The sequence below is a fragment of the Paramormyrops kingsleyae genome, chromosome 4 (assembly GCF_048594095.1).
Source record: "Paramormyrops kingsleyae isolate MSU_618 chromosome 4, PKINGS_0.4, whole genome shotgun sequence".
In the NCBI taxonomy this organism is placed as follows: domain Eukaryota; kingdom Metazoa; phylum Chordata; class Actinopteri; order Osteoglossiformes; family Mormyridae; genus Paramormyrops; species Paramormyrops kingsleyae.
Genome location: NC_132800.1, coordinates 14,367,413 through 14,384,392, shown reverse-complemented (window position 1 = coordinate 14,384,392; position 16,980 = coordinate 14,367,413). Strand labels below are relative to the sequence as shown.

Here is a 16,980-nt window from a genome sequence, read left to right as displayed (position 1 = left end):
AGTACTTTGGGGCAAAAAAAGTATTTAGTCAGCCACCAATTGTGCATGTTCTCCCACTTAAAAAGATGAGAGAGGCCTGTAATTTTCATCATAGTTATACCTCAACTATGAGAGACAAAATGAGAAAAAAAATCCAGAAAATCACATTGTCTGATTTTTAAAGAATTTATTTGCAAATTATGGTAAAAAATAAGTATTTGATCAATAACAAAAGTTCATCTGAATACTTTGTTATATACCCTTTGTTGGCAATGACAGAGGTCAAACGTTTTCTGTAAGTCTTCACAAGGTTTTCACACACTGTGGTTGGTATTTTGGCCCATTCCTCCATGCAGATCTCCTCTAGAGCAGTGATGTTTTGGGGCTGTCGCTGGGCAACATGGACTTTCAACTCCCTCCAAAGATTTTCTATGGGGTTGAGATCTGGAGACTGGCTAGGCCGCTCCAGGACCATGAAATGCTTCTTACGAAGCCACTCCTTCCTTACCCGGGTGGTGTGTTTGGGATCATTGTCATGCTGAAAAGACGCAGCCACGTTTCATCTTCAATGCCCTTGCTGATGGAAGGAGGTTTTCACTCAAAATCTGACAATACATGGCCCCATTCATTCTTTCCTTTACACAGATCAGTCGTCCTGGTTTTATTTAAATTATAATAGTTTTTAGCTCTTGTTCATTAATCAATTCAAAAACATTAAGGATGTGTTTATGTTCCATTTGCGTTAAAGTTAATTGTGAGCCATCTGAATATGTTTGAAGTCAAATGTTTGTATTTTTATCACTAAAGAAGTTTATAAAATGTTCACTACCGAAATTATTCGGTAGCAGAGGTTCAGCCTTATTTATCAGATGATCTATTGTTTTAATAAGGCAGTGAGGGTTATTTCTATTACGATCAATAAGGTTAGAATAACAGGTTGAACATGCCCTATGAAGGGCTAGTTTGTATTAATGCAGGCTGTCAAATCAGCCAACTTGAACACTTCTAAGCCTGTGGATTTCCATTTGTGCTCCGAACTGTGACACTCCTGTTTGTAAGAGTGTGTGTGATCATTAAACCATGGGGAGTGTCTGGTGATTTTTACCACTTTATTTTTCAAAGGAGCTGTTTCATCTAAAATCTGACTAACCACTGTATTAAAGTCATGAATGATGTCATTGACATCTGTACTAGACATGAAGTTCACATTACTTACTGCATTAATAAATCGCAGGGAATTTCTATCGTTTAGGTGACGTGTCATAATAATCTTCTCTGCCATAGTCAAAGAGGGTGACTCAATCAGGAGAGCGATTCTAAGAAAATGGTCAGAACATAAGAACATAAGAAAGAGAAGAACTTATTCAATGGACAGATACACGATGAGCAGGAACCCCTTGAGTAATAATCAAGTCTAGTGTATGATTGTGAACAGGCGTTGGTCTTGTTACGTGTTGGAGACATTCAACAGAGTCCAGGAGGGACAGGAAACTTTTGCTGAAGGCATCAGTCTCTTTGATCACATGTATATTGAAGTCTCTAAGTATTATAATATTCTCTAAGTTAATAATTAAGTCAGAGAGAAGTTCCTCAAATTTTGACAGAAACAAAGTATATGACCCCAGTGGCCTGTATACTATAAGAATATGAGCGGGTCGGACACCATGTGAATTAGCGTTGCTACAAATCTTGTAAAATCTTTGATAATCTTGGGTTTAATTTTTAAGATTGAGTTAAAAACAGCTGCCAGGCCAGCAAATTAATCGGACAGATATTAAATTATCCATACAGGAGCCCCCAGTGGAACTTTTAGATCTAAGTCTTGGTCAAGTAATACTTGCAATATTCTTTCTTTGGTCACTCAACTCTGTTTCTAAATAGTTGCTAGATTTAGGGGATGTCGTGTGATGGTAAGTCAGTAACATTCTCTGCCTAGATAACTAAGCATCATAGGGTATATGCTTACGTATAAGGTATGCTTATGTTTAAGGTATGCTTATGTATAAGGTATGCTTATGTTTAAGGTATGCTTATGTAAAAGGTATGCTTATGTATATGGTATGCATGCTACTCAAGTAAATTTGTACAGCCAGGAGAAATATCCTTCACCAAAATGAAAAATTTTGACTAGAAAATTAAAAGGTAAATTATGACTAAAAAATGTACTAAAATTAGACTAAAATTAAACCATTGACTAAATCTTAACTAAATCAAAACAAAAACAAAAGACTAAAATGTGACTTTAATCCGACTACAATTTTACATAAGTGACAGACTAAAACTAAATTAAGAATTCTTGCCAAAATTAAAACTGTTGCACAAACCTGCAAGTCACACCTGATACCATGACAGCTTCAAATCCCATCAGCTTTTTTGCGGTAAATCTCCTTCATCTGGAGAAAAAACCAAAGAAACACAAACTTTTAAACAGACACAGAAATTCATTCTCAATAGAGCTGCTGTCTTCTACCTTTCTACTTAATTTCTATCTACAAAAACAAATAGCAGGATTATAACTGGTTTTCAGAAAAACAGCATTATCACTATCAGTTATACTCATAAAAGCTAAATAAATGTGTATAGTTTGTTTAATTTACTATTTTTTCATAAACCCCAAACCTAGTGTTTGCCTAGTCTGCTCTTCTCAGGCTAGTATCAGTCCAAAACCACACCTACTGCAGCCTGAGAAGCAGGAAGTTCCTCCCACTCTCACACACAGACGACTGTGAGAGAAAACAAAACTGAATCCTATCAGTGTTCGCGGTAAAATGGCAGAAGCCAGTGTCTTACTGGATCAGAACCAGTTCAGCTGTCCAATCTGTCTGGATCTACTGAAGGATCCAGTGACTATTCCCTGTGGACACAGTTACTGTATGAGCTGCATTAAGAGCTGCTGGGATCAGGAGGATCATGCTGGAGTTTACAGCTGCCCCCAGTGCAGACAGACCTTCACACCCAGACCTGTTCTGGGCAGAAACACCATCCTGGCTGAAGTGGTGAGGAATCTGAAGAAGACTGGACTACAAGCAGCTACTCCTGCTGACCATTATGCTGGACCTGAAGATGTGGAGTGTGATTTCTGTACTGGGAGAAAACGCAAAGCTGTCAAGTCCTGCCTGGTGTGTCTGGCCTCTTACTGTGAAACTCACCTCCAACCTCACTATGAGTCTCCAGCTTTTAAGAAGCACAAGCTGACTGATGCCATTGGAAGTTGGCAGGATAAGGTCTGTTCCCTCCATGACAGACCACTGGAGGTCTACTGCCGTACCGACCAGCAGTGTATCTGTTATCTCTGTACGATGGATGAACACAGAGGCCATGATACAGTCTCAGCTGTTGCGCAAAGGGCAGAGAAACAGGTCAGACGGGAAACTTTTACAAATTATTCATGAATCCTATTTTAAGTAAACATAAAAGTATGATGTTTTTTGGTGTGAAATATTTGATGTGTCTGTGTGCATGTGAGAATGTCTTCTTTGAATACACAGAGATCACACCTGCTTAGGTAAAAGGTGGAGAAACAGGTAAATCCTGTATGTTAATTTAAAGTTTGCAAGTTCTACCAACATGGGTTTTCTCCTCCTACTATGGAGATTGAGCTTTATGTTCTGATGTACTTGCTAACATGCTATATAAAGCATATCCTGTCAAATGCTTTAGGTGTCAATCATAGTTACATCTCCAGGCTTGTGGGTCTGGTTCCCACTCCTGGTTCTGCATGTACAGCTTGCATGTTCTCCCCGTGTTCCTGTAGGTTTCTTCAAGTTTCTTCCCACAGTTCAAGATCATGCGGTTTGATGAATTAGTGCCTCTTGATTGTGCTCAGCGTGTGAGTGAGTGTTTGCCCTGTGATGGACTGGCTTCCCATCCAGGGAGTCTCTGCCTTGTGCTCTGTGCTTCCTGTGATGTGTGTGTCCCATAACCCTGTACTGGATAAGCGCTTATTGGAATTTGTCAGATATTTTATCTAGCATTTTATCTTTCTTTTCCTGGACTTTGCTGAAGCTGGTCCTGTTAGTTTAGATGTGTATTTGATTTTTCAACTTTACTTTAAATTTTTCAGTAGTGCTTAATAAATATCAAGAATAAATTTACATAGTTATATCCTTGTGGTGTACTTTAATAACGTGATGGCTACACACGTTTTACAACTCATCTTACACTTCAGACAGCAGGCTTGCAATCTATCATGTACTTTAGCAGGGAACAAGTGTGACAAAGGTCACCTTTCAACTTAGAAGTACGGTGAGACTAAGAGCTCAATGTAGCACGTCACCTCCCCTTTTAGCCCAAAGTAACCCAATACAATATTCCAAGTGAAATACCTTGTATCGCCACATCATATTATGACTATCAACATTGTGCACCTTGCTCAATTAACTTAACTGAACACTGCTACACTTAAACCACAACCTGCAATTAACTAAAATCAGCAATCTCTCTAAGCTTTTTATCACCATATTCAGTCCTGGTAGCGTTGTGACACTTTTGCGGTACGCTGAGAGTGCCTTAGGGTCACTGCTACAGGATCAGGTGGCTCTGCTGGCTTTAGCAGTTCCGATGCTGAGGGTGCTGCTCTGGAACTATTCTCCACTGGTTCGATCATCTCAGCTACTTGATCTGGAAACACTGCACAATGACGTGGCCTCAGCTGGTCCCCATGACGTCGGAATTCTTGATCCGTCACTTCTTCATGCACTTTGTACGACACAGGTCCTGATTGCTGGGTAACTAACTCCTAACTCCTGGAATCCACTTCGCGTTTTCTCCAGCTGTATTTTGCAGATGGACCCATTCATCCATATCAAACTGCCTCTCCAATGCCCGTTTGTCATGTCCTTCCTTTTGAAGATACTTCTTCCTCACCGTTTCCTTGATGCTTGGTTTGAAGTAGTCTATTCTAGTTCTGACATGCGTTTTCAAAAACAGACCAGCAGGCAACTCCCCGGTCGTGCTGTTGGGAGTGGTACAGTACCACAGCAAGAAGTGGGAAACTTTGTCCTCAATGCTCAGATTCTCTCTTGCTAGCTTTTTCATGCAGTTTTGAATGTTGAGACGTATCTTTCGGCTAGCCCGTTTGTGGCTGGGTGCCTTGGAGCTCTGATTGTGTGGAGGATTCCATTTCTTCTCACAAATGGCTGGAACTCGTCAGGCATAAGAGTTGTGGCATTACCTGTAATGATTTGTTATGGAACTCCATATGATGCAAACAGCCACTTTAGTCTAGTAATGGTTGCAGCGTCATTTTATATACTTCCAGCCACTTTGAAAATGCATCGACTACAATCATAAACATGTGACCCATGAACGGCAACGCAAAGTCAATGTGAAGCCTCCGGCAAATATCTCCCGGAAACTCCCCAGGATGCAGGACTACCTGGCGTGGCCTGTTTTGCTCCAACTGGCACGCTTCACACTCTATGCAGACCTTTTCAATGTCCATGTCAATATGTGGCCACCAGACATGCTGCCGCGCGATTGCCTTCATTCTCGCAATGCCAGGGTGCCCACTGAGGATTTCTTTGAGCGCTGCTTCTTTAAGTTTTGCTGGTACAATCACTCTTGTGCCCCACAGCACACACCCTTGCTCCACAGAGAGTTCATCATGCTTTTTGTGGTACCCTTTTAGTTCGTCAGAAATTTCTTTCAGCCATCCCTCCATGATGAACCGGTGCAGCTTTGAGAGCTCTTTATCATTTCTTGTTACCTTGGCAATCTCTTTTGCGCTCAGCAGCAGCCCCTCCAAATGGTCACATATTAGTGCGTCTACATAGGCAGCGTCCTTTGTCTCTGACAGCGGAACATAAGACAACCCATCTGCATTGCCATGCTTGTCAGACTGACGGTAAACAATTTGGTAATTGTATGCCGACAGTATGATGGCCCACCTCTGGATACGAGCTGCCGACATTGTGGGAAGCCCTTTATGTTCTCCAAACAGCATCAACAGGAGTCTATGGTCTGTGACTATGTTGAACTGGCGTCCCTAAAGGTATTGGTGAAACTTTTTCACACCATACACAAGGTTCAATGCCTCCTTCTCTATTTGCGAATACTTCTTTGCTGGGGAGAGTTTCGAGAAGCGTAAGCTATTGGATGTTCTTCTCCGCTTGGAGTTGAGTATTGGATTACAGCTCCAATCCCATAAGCAGAAGCGTCACATGCAAGTGTCAGCGGCAGATTCTGACCATAGTGCACTAACACTTCAGGAGTACTTTGCATTTGTTAAATCAATCCTGCTTGACTTTGTTCCATCTCCATGTGACTTGGTCCTTCAGCAGTCTGTAAAGTGGTGCCAACACAGTGCTCTGCTGTGGCACAAAGTGGCCATAGTAGTTCACTAAGCCTAGAAAAGCCCATAGCTCGTTGACAGTTATGGGTGTTGGTGCATCATGCATAGCTCTCACCTTGTCTTCAGATGGGTACACCCTTGTTCCATCCAGCACGTGGCTCAGATATTCAATTTGGGTGTTTACAAACTCACTCTTTGACTTTTTCACACTCAATATGTTTTCTTGCAGGCACTGTAGGACTCTGTCCAGGTTCTTCAGATGCTCGGACTCATCTCTGCCCACAATATGAAGGTCATCTGAGTAAACAACCACTTTAAGGTCCCTCATGAGATTCTCCATTATAGTGGTACCTCAGTACTCAAACTCATTAGAACTCGAATTTCTTAAAAGTCGAACCAACCAGTTTGAAAAAAAAATGACCTAGAACTAGATCTGAATCTCAGAAGTCGAACCGTGAACACAAACCTAATATAACTTGTACGCGCGGGGAAATGAGTCACGCGGCACATCTCTCAGCAGAAACAAAGGGTACTTTATATCATTTTGATAGCCATTGCACATTGTTTGGATAAATTTATTTTCTTACTTTACAAATTTGTCACGCCCGGCATTTACGATCCTCCTGTGTGCCACGCCCCCCTCGTTAACCTCGTGTGATATCCCGATGTCATCAGCTGTTTCTCATTATTTCCAGTTAGTCATGTGTATTTAAGTGTATTTAAGTCCGCGTTCAATTATGTTTCACCAGTCCTGTCAGTGAAGTCTACTGCGCATTATGCCTTGTTTGCCAGCAATAAACCCTGCTCTTGGATTTCCGTCTGCCTGACCCTGATTCCGCGCTCCCTGCTCGTTCATCCTGCGCGTGGTGTGACAAAATTACAGTTTTGATAAATGTGCTTAGATGTGTTTAGTATATGCTCTTCTTGTTTTATCCCGTTCATTTTGTATTTAAATGCTAAAAAAGAAAAAAGAAAAACATATTTGGTGTAATTTTTTGGGGCCGGGAACCAATTAATTGGTTTTCCATTATTTCTTATGGTGAAAATTCGATCAGAACTCAAACTTTTTAGGATTCGAACCCGAGTTCTGAGGTACCACTGTATTCTCTGGAAAATATTAACAGCAGAGTTTATGCCGAAACAAAGACGATTGTACACAATAAGCCTTTGTGCATGTTAATTGTTGTGTACTTTTTAGAGTCAAGGAGCACTTGATGATAAGCAGAAGCCAGGTCTATTTTTGAAAACAGCACGTCTTCTTGGCAGCGGGTATATGTCAGTATTAGTAGCCTGGATCACCGTTACCTTGTAGTCGCAGTACAAATGGATGGTGACCACCTGGACTGCTGGAGCTGCCCACTCGCTGTGCTTCACTGGACAGATTCTCCTTTTCTAATCTCTCTAGTTCTTTTTCCACTAGTGCTTCCATTGTGAACGGCAGGGGGCGGCTTTTATGAAATTTGGGTGTAGTGTTGGGTGTAACGGAGATTGTTGCTTTTATGTCCTTTAATGTTCCCAACTCGTCCTTAAAGACATTATCATATTTTTCTAGCAGCTCAGAAATAGACTTGGGTGAGGGTAGTTTTGTGTTTTTGCTGACCATTTTCATCATCTTCCAGGCTAACTTTATCTTTTCGAGTCAGTTCCTACCACAAAGTAGGTCCATTGCTATTAACGGCAAAGCAGCGGTCTGAGTTCTGTAAGCTACTTTGGCTAAGAACTGCCCTCTTACTGGGATATCCTGATCCATTCCTCTTCAGTGTGACACTGCTGACCTCCAATGGAACATGCACGAATGACTTCTTGTACATTGTCTCTGATATTATATTAATTGCGGCCCCCGTATCTCTTTCCATCAGAACATTTTTCTGATTAACGGCAAAATTCACTTTGAATGCCTGTCTGCCTGTTTTGTTTACGCTGAACACCTCTGCTTCGTCCGTTTGCACATAGTCCGTAACTTTTTGTTGGTTTTTCTTCTGCCTCCCCCCTCTTCTCGCTAGCCCTACATGCCTTCTGTATGTGGCCAATCTTATCACATTTATGGCGTTTAGTGTTTTTAAAGTAGCAGTGACTTGCGCTGTGATTCTTCCCTTTACATCTATAACACACAGCACGGGCTGGCTTAGAGGATTGTCGTTCCTCATTCACCTTATGAACAGAAGTTGAAGAAGCTTCAACTGCTGTGTGTCTCGGTGAGCTGCCTTCATGACGAGCCCCACCTCCAGGTCCTTTACAAATGTTAGTCCATCCATCAAGAGCAACTTGCGCTGGCACGATTCATCATGAATCCCACTGACAAACCCGTTGCTCAGAGCCTCATTTAGCCTCTCACCGAAATCGCACCGCACTGCTTCAGTTCAGCTGCAAACTGGACAACTGTGTTATTCTTCTGAACTCACCGTCGGAACCTGAACCATTCAGCTACGAGTAGTGGTTTGGGCTCATAGTATCCCTGTAGGATGTCCACAATCTGTTGAAAAGTCTCTTCTTTGGGCTTCTGAGATTAGACCAGATTCCATAAAGGACTATATGTAGAAGCACCGATAGCACTCAACAGGATGGCTACCGTTTTATCATCTTTGATGTCATATGCCTTGAAAAACGTTCCACTGTTCATTTTCGGGTTTGAATTCGTCTGGCAGACTAAAAAAGCTTCAGGTGCAGCTGATTAGAAGTTATGCCCAAGGCAAACTCAGGGATTAGACAAGCAAGGTGAGGGTGGATGTAACAGGTGTCAAGTGTGGTGGTTCCCACATCTCAGAATTAGCTACCATCCTGGGATTTTCACCCACTACAGAGTATAGAGAGAGAGGTAAGGAGCAAGCACAGATTGCAGTGTGTTGCCGCACCCACCACATGACAAAACTCAGGGGTGAGAACCTGAGTGCAGCCATGTGGCAGCTGATACCTCAGCACCACACTAGTCCGAATGGACCGGTTTGAGTTTATTTTTCCAGTGGCTGGAGTGCTAATCCTGCCACCAACCCCCAAGTTATTCCCTGTAAATTGAGGAGCTCCTTATAGGGCTGGATGTAGATTAACATCATACCCAGGATGAAGCCATTGCAGGTTAAGGGCCTTGCTCAAGGGCCCAACGAAGTAGAATCACTCCAGGAATTCATGCAATTTGAACCTGCAGCCTTCCAGTTGCTGGCACAGATCCTTAGCCTCAGAGCCACCACTCTGCCCATACAGAGTATAGAGTTTACTGAAAATGATGCAATAACCATAAAACACCCAGAATGTGGCAGTTCTGTGCGCAAAAAGACTGTGGTAACGAGAGGAGAATGGCCAGATTTGTTAGAGCTAACGGGAAGGACACAAGTGCAAAAATAACAGCTCAATAAAACAGTAGTGAGTCAAAGGGTCTTTGTCCAGTTTAAAGAAACTTGCTTTGTTTTTTTTGCTACATGTAGAAACAAATGAGTGAAACACAGAGGGAATTTCAGCAGAGAATTCAGATGAGAGAGAAGGAGCTGCAGGAGCTGAGAGAGGCTGTGGGCTCATTCACAGTGAGTATGAACCTGAGGAGAAGATAACAGCTGGCTTGTGATCATCTTGAATGTTTTCTCAGATTCAACAGATTGCAGATTTATATACTTGTGGGGATTAATCAAATTACTGTCGTGGTGGGTTATTCTGGGTCAGAGGTTTGGTGCAACAAAGGTACCAGATAACAGCATTTAACTAACGTGGGGTTAGAGCCTATACTAAAAAAGCCTATTTATTTGTAGAAATACTATTTAAAGTCCATTTGAGAAAAAGGCATCTATTCCTACAGCAGTAATGCAAACATAAAAAAGTCATCAATAAAACTCAGACCCAATGGTGACAACCAACCTGCCCCATACAGCCACCAGTATCTGCCAAATCCCTGCAGCTGACAGTGTATGAGTTTAATGAGTGATCATTTCCAATCAGTGCTGGCTGGGTTTCAGTACCTGAGGTATCCAGCATCGTGATGCTCCAAACCCCAGCCCTGTGCTGTTTTTATACCTCCTGTCGGCTCACATCACTATTGTACAATGAGGCTCTCTGGGGTCTCAAATGGGGCCAATTGTAATTTACTGTCCTCTGCTCCCTGTGTCACCAACAGAGATCAGCACAGTCAACAGTGGAGGACAGTGAGAGGATCTTCACTGACATGGTCGACTCCATTGAGAAAAGACGCTCTGAGGTGATACAGCTGATCAGAGATCAGGAGAAGGCTGCAGTGAGTCAGGCTGAAGGACATATGGAGAGACTGGAGCAGGAGATTGATGAACTGAAGAGGAGACACTCTGAGCTGGAGCAGCTTTCACACACAGAGGATCACATCCATTTCCTCCAGGTAACAGAACAGCTACTTTGACAATAAGAAAACCAGAGTATTCAAATGCATGCATGTTCTCATTTGTATTTCAACTAGTCTGTCATTTGTCAGATGTTAATGGTCCTATTGATTTGATTACAACACACATTTGTTTTGATGTTTAATCAAACTTTGTATCTGTAGAGGCTCCAGGGTTTTTCTGTCACTGCTGAAGCTGGATTTGCACCCAGAATCTCTTTCTGTCCACGTTCTGATTTTGAGAATGTAAGGAAGGTGGTTTCTGAACTGAAGGATCAACTGGAGAATGTTTGCGAAAATATAACGGCAGAGATCCATCACACAGGTTAATGAATGAATACATTTTCTAGTCTGTTCATGTTAATATAGGTCATGCAGAGAGAGTATGCAGTACAGTCAGCCTCACTTTGTGCGACCAAGTCAGTTTCTGTTTCAAATAAGACTAAGTCTTTGTGAAAACTGGTGAAAGAGGCATTCTACAGCCTGAAAAACTCAGATTACATGAAACATTTTTCTTCTACATTATATTGTCCAAAAATCTGTATGAAGTGAGTGAAGTCCATCTCCCACAAGTAAATTACTTTTACTCACATCCCCGTTTCTCTCTGTCTCCTCCTAGTTACCAAAGGCACCGTCCTACTGGTATTAGTGCCCAGGACCAGAGCAGAACTCTTACAATGTGAGTCTGTTCACACACACGCTTCCTTCTCCCTGTATGAGGTGGAGTGTGTTTTACTGTGTTTCGTTTTCTTCTGCTAGGGGAGCTTCTCTTTCTCTCTCCCGCTGCCTCCTGGCCTTTCACATTTACATGAGCTGTTGATGTCAGTAGCCTTTGAATCCAACTGCATAGCAAGACAAGTTTATTCAGGGTGCTTTTCCACTGCACCAGGTACGGTACTTTTGGTACTTTCCCTTTTCCATTGACTTCTGGTCGAGTATCAGTACCCAAAGTATGACTTCAGAATTTTTTGGTACTTCAAAATATTAGGGTGGGACTTGCAAGCGCGTTCATTGTCGATTTAAAAGACATTTTTAAAGCCTAAAAGCCAAACAACAAAAAGTTAACTAAAAAGAAGTTAGACGCAGTGTATAACTGAACTCCTGTCAGGGATCCGGTCGGTTCGGGCACGGGAACGAGGCATCGTGCAGGCACAAAAAAGGGTGGACGACCCACTTGCGGCTCAGAGAACAGAAGGGGTTTATTAAATAAAACAGAAGACACTACAAACACAATGAAACCAAAAGGACCACGAGGGGTCAAAACTAAAGGGGATTAATCAACAAAAACTAGGACGGTAAACAGAATACAGATCTAACCAAGACAATCAATCACAATCATAGACATATCAACAGAACACAGAAACTACAATGAACCACTGGGGAACTGAACACAGGCAGGAACTAAAATACTAAAGGGTAACGAGACTAACACAGGACAGGTGAGGCTAATTAACAAAACCAAGGAAACAGGGCACAGGTGAAACTAATGAACTCTAAAGGAACTGAAAACAGGGAAACTAGGAATTGACCAAGGAAACAGAAACTAACACTGGAATTAAACATGTAAAGACACAATGAGGGGCAAAAGGAACAAAACCAAAACCAACTACAAAATCAGATACAAGAACTAAAGAAACTCAAACGAAACACTAGGGAGCCAAAATACAAAAACAGAGGAGGTGGGATTTGAACACAGGACAGAAGGGTACTCAGGACAGAAGGGTATATAGACAACCACATGCTCAACACATTGAGCCATGTGGCTAGACAGGTAACAGGGGAAACTCAAAGACAAACATGAAGGACGGGATGACCAGCGACACCTGCTGGTCAAACGGGGAAGGGACACGGAAGGACCACAGCAGGGGCTGACCCTGACAACTCCTGCTGATTAAATCCATTGAACAGCTGCAGCAAACAGTCAAATTTTAAGCTCTGATTATAATGAGCTGACAGTGTTTGTAGACCTCAGGTCTTCAGGAAGCTTGTTCCACAGACAGGGAGCATAGAGACTAAAAGCTGCTTCACCTGCTTGGTCTTCATTCTGGGACACTGAATAAACCTTTCCCAGATGCCCTGAATGTTTCATAAACTTCAAGGAAATCAGAAATGTATTTAACAATGAGACATTATAGTGCTATGTAGACAACTAATAATATTTTAAAATCAATCCTGTGATGCACAGGAAGCCAGTGCAGTGATTTAAGGACCTGTGTAATATGCTCTACTTCCTTGGTGTTAGTGAGGACTCTGGTGGCAGCATTCTGGATGAGCTGCAGCTGTCTGACTGATTTATTACCAAGACCTGTGAAGACACCATTACAATAGTCTAACCTTCTGAAAATAAACACATGAACAAGCTTTTCTGTATCTGGTTTAGAGAGAAATCCTTTAATTCTTGCTATGTTTTTAAGGTGGTGGTAGGCTGATTTTGTAATTGTCTTTATGTAGCTGTTATAATTTAGGTCTCAGTCCAGAACTACATCAAGATTTCTGGCTTGATTTGTAGATTTTTGTGTCCTTGATTCAAGGTGAGCAATGACTTTCAGTCTTTCTTTTTCAGGGTCAAACAATAATTTTCTGCTTTTTCTGTGTTCCGTTGTAGAAAATTCTGGCATATCCACTAATTTATTTGTTCAGTGCAATTATGCAGTGGATATAAGGGACTACATGTTATGTCCCTGGCTCTTATTTAGGCAGTTTTATGGGACTCAAACATAGGATCAGGATGGATAGCATGGGTGGCCCTAGATCTACTAGCTGGATGAAACCAAGTATGGGATATGAGTTGGAAGAGTATTTTAAATAGAACAAATATAATAAAATACAACAGTGGTAACCAATACAGGGATTTGGGTGCTGGGAACACAGGAGGATGGGCCAGACTAAGGGAAAAGAACATGGACTAATTGTCAGGAAAGAAATTAACAAAACATAACACCTCTTCCATACCCTGTTTAGTTAAGATTCTAATTAAAATCACTGCAAAAAAAATGAGATACCAAGGAAGTATAACTTTCTTATATTTATATATTTTATAATTTTGTTAGTTTTAGGCCATCTTGTCTCAAAACAGAACAATTTATCTTAAATATAAAAGGTTGTTTTTCTTGCAGTGATCAAAAATAGAACAGAAAAACCCAGACTACACTAGGCTTACTCACCCGAACATAAATACAGAAGGTGGCACTCGCCCTCTAACCCAGTGCGTTTATACAGAGAGAGGACCTACGTGTTAATGTATGTGCGCACTCTTCTTACCTCTTCAATTTGGGGATTGGGGGAGGGGGACTGCAGAAAACAGGAGGAGAGAATGAAAGACAAAAACTTCACCAAATGACACTAACAGCACATCCATATCTCCCCTCCTAGACACATAGACACAGCCAGCTTTTGAATGCTAGGCGCCTCCCATCAGGAAGAGACCAGTCAGGACTGGTTAGATCTTCCACTGGAACATTCAGCACCAATGATGGGTTATTGCCCTGTATTTCAGATGGATAGGGCTTAACAGCCAGGAGCCTGTTCTTAGATTTGGTAAAAGGCGAAGAGAAATTCATAGAAAACAGACATCTTCTCTAATGATGTTTTATGTATCACAACACATCTATGTAAGGCATTTTGGGATGACTCTGTTGTTAAAGGTGCTATATCAAAAATAAATAAATAAATTGAATTTAATTAAACTGAACATCCAGACCCCGTTCTACATGTAACACTATAGTCACATGGTGACACTGTAATGTAGTTGTTTGTCATCTGCTTAATTGTGATGAGATTTTATAGTGTTCCATAATCTGAGCAAAAGGGAGCATATAGATGTTAGGCTGCAATAAGCATATCGGCCCCCTCTCTGTTTAAATGAACCCTGTCCATCCTGTAATGGTTTTGTTGTTCGCAGAACAGGTTAAAATGGTCAATGAATCTCAGCTTATGAGCTCTGCCTGCTGAGGAAAGCCATGTTTAATGTTAACAGACAACTGAAATGTTCAAACCCTTTTCCTAAAGTGCGGAGTTGGGCCTAATACAAATATCTGGGCTGGGACATTCTGAAGAATGTCCATGAGATGTGTGCAGTCCCTTTTTAGCAGTTCTGAGCCATTTGTACCAACATGTACAATAATTGTGTCAGTGGCCAGATAGTTCAATAACACCTGAGGCAGTGTTTATACCATATCATTAACCGTAGCATTGAGTAGACAGGTTTCACATATTTGCTTTTAATATTAATGCTACTTTATAATAGCATTCACACAATTATTACGATGTGTGGTTTTTTTTGTTCTGTATGTAGATAGATTTGCATGTTTGTGTTCAAGTGAGTTTCTGTGTGTGATTTTAGACAACATCCAAAGAGCCACAAAAACACACACTGCAAAATCACTTAATTCATTTGTCAGTTTTTTTTTTTTTTTACAAAAAGTGCTGGTTTCGGTTTAAAGACTACTGGTTCCACAAATAAAAATGGTAGCTTGGGAACTTCTGTACAAATTCTTTGTATCTTCTCTTTGTGTTGGTGTGAGAGTCTAAAAAGGTTTTATACATTCTGATATAGTTGTGCATCTTTAAAAAAAAATCCTTCACATTTGTTCTATTTGTGCACACTGAGTGCACTCTTTTTTGTTTGAGGTTCATCAATATTGGCATGAGACAGCACACGCACATTTGCCTTCTTTTCCACACTGTAAAAAAATATTAATGCTTACTTTTATTCTCATATTTATTAGTGATTTTATCAGCTATTATATTATTATTTATTTTTATTTATTTGTTGTTAATGTGTGCTGATTATTTTTTGCTGCTGTAAGACCTGAATTTCCTCTCTGGGGATCAATAAAATGTTATATCGTATATAGAGTATGAAGTAATCTTTTACTTTTTAATTAAATATTATTTAGCAATTTTAATGATAATTGATTATTACTTTACTTTTAGCATAGACGTGTTCTCGCACATGCATTGTCATATAGTGGGGGCTGCGGTAAATGGTCCAAATCGTGGTGAGTCTCTCAGCGCGGCGTGTCTCACAGCGCAGGGGGCAGCCGGAGCGCCGCAGACTCGGGCGGCTACATGAGTATATTGGGAATAAAATGTGTGTATTGGAGCGAGTTCTGTGTTAGTGAGTGTGTGAGGTGTGACAGTGATAATGATGGAGATGCTGGGCTTCGTGATGGGATTAATCGCTCTTCCTCTTGCCTACAGACTCCTGCCAGCTGATGTTGGACCGCAAAACAATAAACAGATACCTGTCTCTGTCAGAGGGGAACAGGAAGGTGACAAGGGGGGAATACTGGCACCTATATCCTGATTATCCAGAGAGATTTGACTGCTGGCCCCAAGTTCTGTGCAGAGAGAGTCTGACTGGTCGCTGTTACTGGGAAGCTGAGTGGACTGGAGATGGAGCTGATATAGGAGTGACTTATAAAGGAATCGGGAGGAAAGGAGACAGTGATGACTTTGGGCTTGGATTCAATGACAAGTCATGGAGTCTGTTCTGCTCTTCTAACAGTTACTCTGTCTGTCACAATAATAAAAAGATTGACATACCCATAGAGCCCTCAGGCTCCCGCAGAGTAGGAGTGTATCTGGACTGGGCGGCTGGTACTCTGTCCTTCTACAGAGTCTCCTCTGATGGACTGACCCTCCTGTACAGCTTCACCTCCTCATTCACTGAACCCCTCTGCCCAGGGTTTTTGGTTTATTATACAAACTCCTCAGTGTCCCTGTGCATGCTGGGATAGCTCACTGTGTGCTGGAGGAATTATTTTTACCTTGAGTGTCAAATGTTGCTGCTTCTTCATGACAAAAACGCTTTTTAACCAGTATAACCCTTTTTACTCTGTCTGAAGTGTGACATACAAAAATAAATGGCTGGGTTCAACAAGCTGAACAAACATGGAAAATGACTTTCTCTCTCTGATTACAATGTAATGAAATGTAATCCTGATGAGTTGGGGGGGGGGGCTTTTCCCTTCCCCTGTATATGTACATTTTATATATTTCTGTCTATATATTGTATTTGCTACCTCTACACTGACAATAAAGGTTTTCTATCCTATCATATTAATGTCCCGGTTCAGCGCTGCCCAAAGCGTAACTGAGTAACACACTTAATCCGCGTCTCTGGTGACTGAGCGCAGCAGCCTGATATCGCAGCGGTGATGCTTTGGCCAGCAGGGGGCGCCAGACGGCAACTTCCTAATGTGACATTTTATTACCTGACATTCTATTAACTGAAAATCGACAAGAAAATAACATCCCTCACCCCCAACAGCGGTTCTGAGGCAACAGAGTAAACATAAATCATATAATACAATTAAATTCACCTTACAGCAATTGAACATAACTAACACAATTGGACTAAATCAACATATAT

The 16,980-nt window shown here is 41.4% G+C and overlaps 3 protein-coding genes across 4 annotated transcripts in view; 1 reads left to right on the top strand and 2 right to left on the bottom strand.

The window, feature by feature from the left end:
• The window catches only part of LOC140588991 (NLR family CARD domain-containing protein 3-like), a 165,043-nt gene that overhangs the window by 83,264 nt on the left and 64,799 nt on the right, over window positions 1-16,980 (bottom strand). The gene's annotated exons all lie outside the window — the stretch shown is intronic.
• LOC140588753 (protein NLRC3-like) overlaps window positions 1-16,980 on the bottom strand; it is a 139,809-nt gene that overhangs the window by 59,053 nt on the left and 63,776 nt on the right. The gene's annotated exons all lie outside the window — the stretch shown is intronic.
• Window positions 2,707-16,630, top strand: LOC111847208 (tripartite motif-containing protein 16-like). 2 transcript variants are annotated; one of them, XM_023818189.2, is made up of 6 exons: window positions 2,707-3,338; window positions 9,691-9,786; window positions 10,371-10,604; window positions 10,770-10,929; window positions 11,224-11,283; window positions 15,807-16,630. In XM_023818189.2, the coding sequence occupies exons 1-6, from the start codon at window positions 2,748-2,750 to the stop codon at window positions 16,343-16,345; spliced, it is 1,680 nt and encodes a 559-aa protein (XP_023673957.2). In that variant the 5' UTR covers window positions 2,707-2,747; the 3' UTR covers window positions 16,346-16,630. The 2 variants fall into 2 exon arrangements, with proteins under 2 accessions (XP_023673957.2, XP_023673958.2); XM_023818190.2 differs by lacking the exons at window positions 10,770-10,929; window positions 11,224-11,283 and having other exon boundaries at window positions 15,807-15,915.